We start from the raw sequence: 9,268 nt of genomic DNA on the forward strand, positions 1-9,268 counted from the left end.
GGTAATTGTTTGTTTATTAGTTTAAAAATGTTTAGTAAAACATGGCCTAGAGTTTTTGGAACATGACAAAGTTTAATGAATTCAATTCAAATAGAGATGCGAGAGTCTGTATATTTAAGTAGTATTATTATTTTTATTGAGTAGGTTACATAAATAACTGAAAAACCGAAGCATATATATATATATATACACACACACAAACACACACACACACATACACACATGTATTCCTTTACCTTGAATCTAAGGCTGTTCACAATCAATACAGATAATGCGCTTCTCCATGCCGGCATTGGCATCTCTTGCGGCTCTCAGCGGGATTGCCAGCTTCAGCTGTGGGTACACGCTTGGCAGTCTCCCTCTGTTCCAAATGCTTCTTGCGGAGTTCCTGTGCTAACTGTAAAATACATTCTCTCCTTGGTAAATTCTTCTCCGTGCATTCTTTGTAAAGTACCCAGGAGTTGATGGCTGCTAGGTCCAATACATTGTAAAACACCTGAACAGGGCACCGTCAGGAGCCAGCTTTCACAGAATACTTCCATATCATCTGATCCAAAAAATCAACTCCATATTTTGTTGCGTTGTAAAACTCCAGTCTCTGGTATTTATTTTCACTAGTCCCGATGCTAATTGACTGACCAAAGCAGCACAGCTGGCAAGCAGGCGCCAGCCTTCAAAAGGTTGATTTAAAACAATAGACTGTCAGTCATTCACTCAGGTAGAGAGTAGAGACTAATCTGATTACAGCTAAACACATTGCAGACTGGTAAATAAAAATAATAAAGTAGAATATCGTTCTGTAAAATCAAAATACAATTGTTTTCTGTGTGGCCGCCAGTGTGACTGCTCCCGGGGCTTTTAGGTATAATGTAATATATCTCCTTTATTTCTGCACTCCCGCGTTTCATGCTTTGTGAGAATATTTAATACATACGGACAGAAAGGTACACAACACACAGCCCCATATGTGTTAAACGACTGGAGAAAATGACATTTTAAAACCAGAAACTGCCAAAATGACCGTTGATGCATAGTTCACACACCCTAGTCTCTGCAAGTCGCCTTGGATAAAGGCGTCTGCGAAATAAGCAAATAATTAAATTGTCACTGCTACCAGAAACTGACTACTCCCTGATTCTTCACAGGCAGGTTCCAGAGTATGTGGAGTTCATGTAAGAAATACAACAGGGCGTTCAGTAAGACAATTAGTAACGCACGCCCTGGGTACATTCAGTTTTGTCTGTTAGAAATATTAAGGTGTGTACTTAGACTCAGTTTTTTGTTTTCTGAGGAGGTTGAGAGATGTTTTGTTATGATTCGCTCTCATTATAAGAAATTGTTCAAATGACAATCCTCATAAAAGGTCAACCCTGTAAAAAAAAAAATTATATATATATGCGAGGACAGCGCAACTTACGGGCAAGCCCGCAGGTGCCCGGCCAGTCTACAGGGGTCACCGAGGACACCCTGGCCGACCTAAGCCCTCCTCCCCCAGGCGGCACTAGGCCAATTGTGCACTGCCCCCTGGGAACTCCCGTCCACGGTCGGCAATAGAATAGCCTGGACTCGAACTGGCGTGTCGAGGCTATAGGCGGCATCCTGCACTCCACGCGGAGCGCCTTTACCGGCTGCGCCACTGTAATTTAAAGGTGTGTAGGCCCACATTTCAAACATAGTGTGACCAATACAAAGGCTTTATTTGTTCTGTCCTACACTATTACCTTTCTTACCACAGTAAAAACAAATCTCTTTCAGCAATCTTTACTCCGATGATCCTTTTTATTTTTGTTTTGGCTGTTTCTTGGACATGCTGCTGCAGTTGCTGTAGCCTGACTGCTGGTGTTCACTTCGGGTAGTGCAGGTAACTGACACAGGCTTTGTTTTGGTTGCTGGGGGTGAAATAGACAAACATGAGGGCTAATGTCTTTAATGCAGGTGTATCATGGACGGGACACTGGGGAAGGCATTTGCTGAAACATTTGCCTAACTGGCTCATTCTCGTTAGATTTACCTATGATTGAGTTGGCGGATAGTCTTATCTTTTAGAGGGATCCCTCAGCCTGCCTCCCAGCTTTCTCATTCCACTCCCAGTCAGCAAACTGGTTTAGCACAGAACATAAATAACGAGAACAAGACATTAACTGCTGGGTGAGGACTGGGTGTGCACTATCGCTAGCAGCACCACATGGTGCTGACAAACATCACTGTAATGCAATACATACAGAAATATATTTTACAATCTCCTGTGTGTTTGTGAAGGTCCCTGTGGCTAGCACATTGCAGTGATGAGCAGCATGTGTTATTTGATTCCTTGCTAAAAGTTATGTTATTTTTTAAATGATACAAATCTAAGTTTACGGTCTTCAGCTTTGACAAATTGCTCAGCAAAGTCATTTATTTAAGCTGCTGAAATGGAACGTTCAGTGTGTTCCGAGGTGGCATGTCATCAGAAATCAGTATTATATATAGATCTATAGATTGATTCTCTTCGAATAAACAAACAGACGCACGCACGCACACACACACACACAGGAATAAATACCAGGATGCCAGGGTTTGGTTTAAACAAAACAATTGTATTTATTTTAGTAGGATTGTTTATAAAATGAACTTCTTCTGCTTTGTATTGTTAGATGCCAGCAAATATATCTTCTCTGTATACTGTGTCTGTGTGTAATGTATGTGTGTGTGTTTAATTGTGTGTTGTTTTTAAGGCAACATGCAGTCTTAAATTTCCATCGGCTCCAAAATAACAATAACAGTAGAGGTTTTGTCTAGAGACCTAAATCAGACACAAGGGGACAGACATTGGACAAGGACAGATACAGTAATTGGGGACGGGGGGACGGGATCAGTTTTGGGACAGTCCCAACAAGCGGGCTCCCCAGCACTCAAAATAGTGCGCTTTGGAATAAATAAATTAATATAGAGAGAGGACAAACACTGAAACTGAAAAAGGGCACAGATGTGTTGCAAACATGTCGGTCTCGCACACAATTTCAAACCACAATCATTCTTTTAATACATTTAAACATGTGTTTCTTTTTTCTTAAAATTTAAAGTTCTGTTAAGAAATGGAACAGAATCTGTCACCCCTAGTTTGATACGTTTAGCTGAGGGGGGGAGGGGGGGGGGGGGGGTTGTGGTCACTGAATGGATGCGGAGACCCATTGTGGGAGGGAGGATCTTACATTTTTTTTTTCTAAATCAGATTTCAGTTTCCTTTTAAATCGGGGGGAAAAAAAATCAGCAAGTCAATACTTGGGACTGTGGGGGTGGAGAAGCAGCTTCCTGGGGTCCCCTGCTGGCTGGAGGGGGGGGCTCCACGAGACAAGGCCTGAGGGAATAGGGCTAGTATCCAGCCTGTGGAGAGGGGAGGGGAGAGAGGGGAGAGGAGAGATCATGTCAGGAGCTGTTCCACCTGGACGGCTGCTGCACTGCGTGTGCTGGTAAAAACATTTAATGTGGCAGGTAGCTGCTTTTTTGGTGTTTCGGAGGTGGAACCCTAATACTGTTTTAACTTTAAGGAATGTTAGAGGGACTATTGTCACGTTTAAAGCACTGTTTAATCATATGGTCTAATTAATATACAGGCTACATACTGTATATTGTTAATATTTTGAGTGCATTTTCACAGTGACTATTTTCACAGAAAACATACTGTATACCCATATATTTATTATACTGCATACCCATACATTTATTATACTGCATACCCATACATTTATTATACTTTATACCCATATATTTATTATACTTCTGATATATCCCCTTCGGACACAATTATTAGTTTTTTATTTCATTTTTAGAAATATTTCAAACTGTTTAAGTGGATTATTAATACTATGGGGTAATAGAAGCTGTCTTGCCATGAAGACACATACTGTATTTGCATAGACTGGAAATGTTGACTTGGTACAATTACACACGCAGTCATTGAAGGGATTGTAAGTCTAGAACTCCAGTTCCCTCACCTGCTGTGCCGCATCTCCAGCCTGCTCAATAGCGCCCTCTGCTGCCTGGTGAGCGAAGTCCTCCTGTGGAGTGCACAGAGAGAGAGTGCGAGAGCCGGTCAAAGAGGCAGATGCAACAGCAGCAGCCCTTATAAAAATTTGCCAAGGTATTTTTGCATGGTATTTTTTGCACTTTTCCCAATGCGTTTGCCATAGTTTACCCTGGTTTGTCATGTTTATTAATATGCTTTCCCATACCTCACTGTGCTTTACAATGCTTTTACTGTGCTTTATTACACTTTCATAAGAGTTAGTTTACCATAGTTTGTTTTGTAATATGTTTTACCATACCTCGCTAATCTTTATAATGCTTGCCTAGACTTTGCCATGCTTTCACTGTGCTTTATTACACTGCTTGCTTCTACTATGGGACGCTTTTATAACGGCACACACATCAGGCTAATCCCACAGTTTTCACAGCAGCAGAGATGCAACGAAGAAGGGAAAAAGCAAGAAAATACTTATATATAATAAATATAAATGAGAAAGGATTTGGGTAGTGCTGGAGACTGCTGTGCAGATAGTAAGGTGCAGTGCAAGCAGCTCAAGAAAATAAAACATGACAGGAGTTGCACTGACTTCTTTTTAAGGGAGATGAAAAATGCGGCAGTGTTTAGTTGCTATTTAAAGCCTCCTCAGACTGCAATGCAGTTCGTGCAAGATTTCTGCGGAGTCACGGCAGTAGCAGGTTAATGCATTAATGCAGCCCCCTCCTCCCCATCCTCCCTTCTCCATGCACTCCTCTTTCTCTCGCTCTCTTTGCCAAGTGCTTTTCATTCCGGTTGACTGGTTTCAAAGCTGAATGTCTTTGTGGCAGTGAGGAAGCGTCTCAGGGGAGGGGGAGGGGGGGGGGGGGAGGGGGGGCTCTGTAGAGAAGAAGGTTGGTTTAAATACAGACATTGATTTTTGGGATGTTCTTACAGGAACCAGCAAATGGAGATTTAAAAGAGAGCGAGAGAGAGAAGAGGTAGAAGGATCTTAAGGGAGGCCATTGCCTTTTGAATCAGATCAACCTTAAGATAAAATTCTTACAGCAGCCAGTGTCTCTTAAAAACCTGACTGTGATACCATCTAGCAATCCGGAACATTATAACCCCCCATTTTAGCAGGCGTTACCTAATAACAGCCTTGAGGAATGCTTGGTCTCTGATACCTAGTAGTAGAGATCTTTTCAGTTACCCATAATGCCCTACGCATGGCAGGGTTCCAGTTTGAAACAGCTTAGGCTGTTCATCAAAATCAAGTCTGGAGATTATTGTATTGTTCTCCTGCACAGTAGTTGCTGTTTATTTGCATGCAAGAGATCACGGGCAAGATGAAACTGCTGCTTCCTGTCACTTAATCACTTCCTGTGTTGTATCTCTGTCTCTTAAAAAGGCTTGTTACAATCAGATCACACAAGCTATGGCTGAGGAAGTGAGATACCAGGAACCATTTTTATTTTTTACTTTCGAAGCAAAGCACCGAAGATATTGAGCACAATGAGAGAGGGGAGCAGAAGCTGCCGTGAGGTTAGTACGTAATTACGTCACTACATCATTACATCATGACTTCAATACATCATTGCATCATGCTCCTCATTCATAACCCCCCCCCCCATCCCCGCCCCCCCAGCACCTGGTTCACTGGTACATCCTGAAAGGAGGGAGACAGACACAAATCAAAACAAAGGCTAGCAAAACCAGGGAGAACATTTCATCAAAAACAACTGCAGGAACAGCTTTAGAGGCATTTTAAACCACCGGCCCTGGAAAACAATGACATTAATTCTGCTCTACAAAAAGAACGTCCTTGGAGAGAGTCCAGTGAAAAGCATCTCAGGGCTTAAGGATTATGCAGACAGGTGGAGGGAACTGAGTCGGTTTAGCTTGGAACACAGAAGGATTAGCTAACCTTGTCGCTGTTTTCTCATTTAGTTAGAAATACAGAATGTAATAAATGTTCAAGTAACAAAAACATATTAATGTATTAGCTGATGTATCTCTGAGTTTAGTTTAACAGTTTAGTAAAAGGCTAAACGTTTAACAGTAGTAAACACACGACACAGTTAAATATGGCACCCTCTTACACTGGAGTCAAATCTTTGACAAACAATGAAATCCCCTCTGTTTAATAAAGTTTCATAATAAACATGCTTTCTTTTCAATATATTGCACTCGTTACATAAACCAAATACCCGACGAACGTACATGGAGTAATTGCAGTACTCTGTGAATGTTCATGGGGTGCCCAGTCTTCATTTATCCCCTGTCATGTTAGTGGCACTTACCGGGTTTACCAGTCCTGTAGATGCCGCCACGTTCTCCACCCCTTCCACTGTCTTGGTGGAGACCTCGTTGGCGCCTGCCACGATGGTGCCACCCACAACGTTAGCCTGCTCCCTGGTCTTATCAGTCACTGAGCCCCAGGGAGAGAAGAGGAGAAGGTAGGTGCATTATCGTAATCAAACTTTGATTATCTGAACCCTGATTGTCCGAACCCCTCTGTTAGCCGGACAGCCCCTTGTTAACATGTCTTATGTGCTGTGCTCTTCTGCCCTACATAGAGAATGCACTAACCAGCCCTCAGTCTCTGGTATTTACAGCTAAAGGGGTGAATTATCTATTTTTTGGAGGTTTCTTGATTGGGAAATGAATGTAAAATGTCACTGTCATAATTCACAATTAGTTTGGATAATAGAAGTTTTACTGTAACATAAAATGACATGAGAAAGTTCCATTCAGTGCATCAGTGATCACCGTTCCTGGTAGCAGCTGATTCATCTCAAAACCTTGTCAAGCTAGGCACTCCATTCCATTCCCTCAGCACTCTGAGTGAAGAAGTGACTCCTACCCTCTACCCTGATTGCATCGCCACTTCTTTTCCAACTGAGTCCCCTCTGGTTCTGGTTCCTTTACTGCGCTTAATTATGATTATTAAACTATTATTATTTCTTATAATTTGTATTTCATTTAAATTATTTTACTTTTGGGGTGTGTGGTGTAATACAAGTCTTTCGTAACTTTTAATTCCATCACAGGGATGGAAATAAGACTCCTATGGCATAGCAGTTTCACCCATTCCAGGTTTTCCTACAAGCTTGATTAGCCACAGTGCTCAGGTGTGTCTTATTAACCTCATAGTAAAACCAGGAGTGGCTCAAGCTGCTGTGCAGTGGGAGTCTTATTTCCATCCCTGAGTTCAACAGCAGTGTTGTTGTGTGTGCCATACCTGTGTTTACACCCTGCACCATGCCTTCCTTTGTCTTTGAACCTGGAGAAACAAAACAGACACAACACTGTCAGTCTCTTGTGTTGGATTTCAATTGCATTGTGCTGCTGTTCTTCTAAATTACAGAAGTGCTAGCCAAGGATTTCAATTCCATGTGTTTTTTCAAATCATACCTGAACAGTCAGTATTGTATTGGACTGGTATTTATTCAGGGTATGCAGATATATAAAAAGTCATGCTATGGGTGAACTCCTACGTTTTGGTACCATTGCTGCAGGTCAAGTGGCCGGATCCCAGCTGGACCGCTGGACTGAGTCTGACCCACAGCACATGATGAAGCAGCAACAATCTCACCCATATTATAGTCTTTGAAGCAGGGGGGAAGAGGGTTACAGCTACAGTGAACCTCTACTGTGATTCTATTGAAATACTTTTAATTAAGCTGTCCCGGCTCTGATTGATCCCAGGCTAATTAATAGAGCCAGTCGCCTTTCAGTAGGGTGAGTGAGTAGGACTCAGTGTCCTCGCTCTGCCAGTGGTATACTAAAACTGATTTACAAGAATAAGAAAATAAATTACAGGGTTTTTTTTATTTGTATTTCATGCAGCTTTAAACACATTTAGATGTTGCTTATCCTAACTGTAGAGTGCAGTAAAAGCCCTCTGAGATGTAATGCACACAGTAATACTGTAGCTGGGGGTCTGCAGTTTCACTGCAGTGTCTAAGCTTGCTCCAGCTCTCTGCATTTTTACTGCAGTTTCAACTGCTTGCAACCCTCCCCACCCAATCCTCAAGGTCCTGATCGCTATTTGTATGTCGTTCACTGCCATTCAGTCTATTTCCCAAGCTTGCTAGAGGTGTAGCATCACCCCGTTTTGACCTCTGCACTAACCTCTGTCTCTGCCCTCCCTGTAGATTACTGCACTGGCAAAAACAAGATCTGCACATATTTTCAATTTGGTATTTTTGTCAGTGCTGTAAAAAAAACAAAAAGCTCATTATCATTTTTTTTTCCGAGAGAGGTCACACCAGTAGAGGTCAACACTCCCCTTCCCTCTTCCTCTGTCTACACCCCCTTCTCTCTTTGTTTGCTACCCCTCAATCTCAGTGCTTCTCACCATGGAAAGCCTTGGGGTTCAAAGAAGGGGTCCCCACAAAGAAATCCTCTTACAGAAAACGACAGCATTGTACTAAAAGCGATGATACAGTGAGAAGCTGGCCCTGTGACACTTTACACACATTAAATATACATTAAAACTTCTGCTGTCACTGCGGATCAGCGTTTCTTTCTCGGTAATCAGTATTTTTGCATGGTATTTTTTGCAGTTTTATTTGCAGGTACCTACCTACGTACATGACCCCTTCCTTGGTCTTGGCTGCAGCCTCCTCTACTCCCTGCTTGGTTTTCTCTGCAGCAGCTACCACTCCTTCCCTGGCCATGGAAAACCCTTTCTTCAGCACGTCCATCCTGCAGACTCGGCTTCTTTCCCTGCCTTGCTGGGTGGGGGGGTTCGGTCTCTTCACCTGTGTTTTGCAGGACGTTCACCTTGTGATTCTCGATGGGTGTAGATAGGTATGCGTGTGTGTCGGCTACAAGACAGCCAGCTGCTGTGACAAACACGGGAGAGACAGAGAGAGAGAGACAGCGAGAAAGTGACCCTCAGCAGGGACTGGATAAGTGAGTGAATGAATGAGTTAGTGAGTGAGTAAGAGAGAGAGATAGAACAGTGGATGCTGAAATACAGTTGCTCCTGGATGCTGCAGCCTCTATTTATGTTGCAACCCCCCCTTCTTTCACCACTCCCTCTCTCTCTCTCTCTCTCTCTCTCTCTCTCTCTCTCTCTCTCAGGCGAACGTCAGGCCTGCTCTGTTTACATTATTAATGAGACTGATTTGGAAGGAAGGCTTTTTTTGAACACTGCTCTTATTATATGTGTGTGTGTATTCCTGTCTGATTGATTGTCTGGTTCAGTCTGTCTGCATTGATGTGTGTCTGGTTTTGTGTGTATATATATGTCTATCCTTCTATCTGCTTGTAGTTACT

The 9,268-nt window shown here is 42.6% G+C and overlaps 1 protein-coding gene across 2 annotated transcripts; it reads right to left on the bottom strand.

Moving 5' to 3' along the window:
* Window positions 1-2,555: 2,555 nt before the first annotated feature.
* LOC117415133 (synuclein-like) lies at window positions 2,556-9,018 on the bottom strand. Of its 2 annotated transcripts, XM_034025116.3 has the most exons (6): window positions 8,571-9,018; window positions 7,224-7,265; window positions 6,283-6,410; window positions 5,631-5,648; window positions 3,975-4,037; window positions 2,556-3,363 (listed from the first exon to the last, which is right to left on the bottom strand). In XM_034025116.3, the coding sequence occupies exons 1-6, from the start codon at window positions 8,689-8,691 to the stop codon at window positions 3,352-3,354; spliced, it is 384 nt and encodes a 127-aa protein (XP_033881007.1). In that variant the 5' UTR covers window positions 8,692-9,018; the 3' UTR covers window positions 2,556-3,351. The 2 variants fall into 2 exon arrangements, with proteins under 2 accessions (XP_033881007.1, XP_033881008.1); XM_034025117.3 differs by lacking the exon at window positions 5,631-5,648 and having other exon boundaries at window positions 8,571-9,012.
* Between the last annotated feature and the right edge of the window lie 250 nt (window positions 9,019-9,268).

This window comes from Acipenser ruthenus, chromosome 7 (assembly GCF_902713425.1).
Source record: "Acipenser ruthenus chromosome 7, fAciRut3.2 maternal haplotype, whole genome shotgun sequence".
Taxonomy (NCBI): domain Eukaryota; kingdom Metazoa; phylum Chordata; class Actinopteri; order Acipenseriformes; family Acipenseridae; genus Acipenser; species Acipenser ruthenus.

Excerpts from the sequence above, each read along its gene's own strand:
- LOC117415133 (XM_034025116.3), bottom strand. The coding sequence starts at position 8,691 with ATGGACGTGCTGAAGAAAGGGTTTTCCATGGCCAGGGAAGGAGTGGTA. Across the intron at positions 7,266-8,570 it reads GGAAGGGGTCATGTACGTAG|GTTCAAAGACAAAGGAAGGC; the intron begins GTAGGTACCTGC and ends TTGTTTCTCCAG. Across the intron at positions 6,411-7,223 it reads GGTGCAGGGTGTAAACACAG|TGACTGATAAGACCAGGGAG; the intron begins GTATGGCACACA and ends CCTGGGGCTCAG.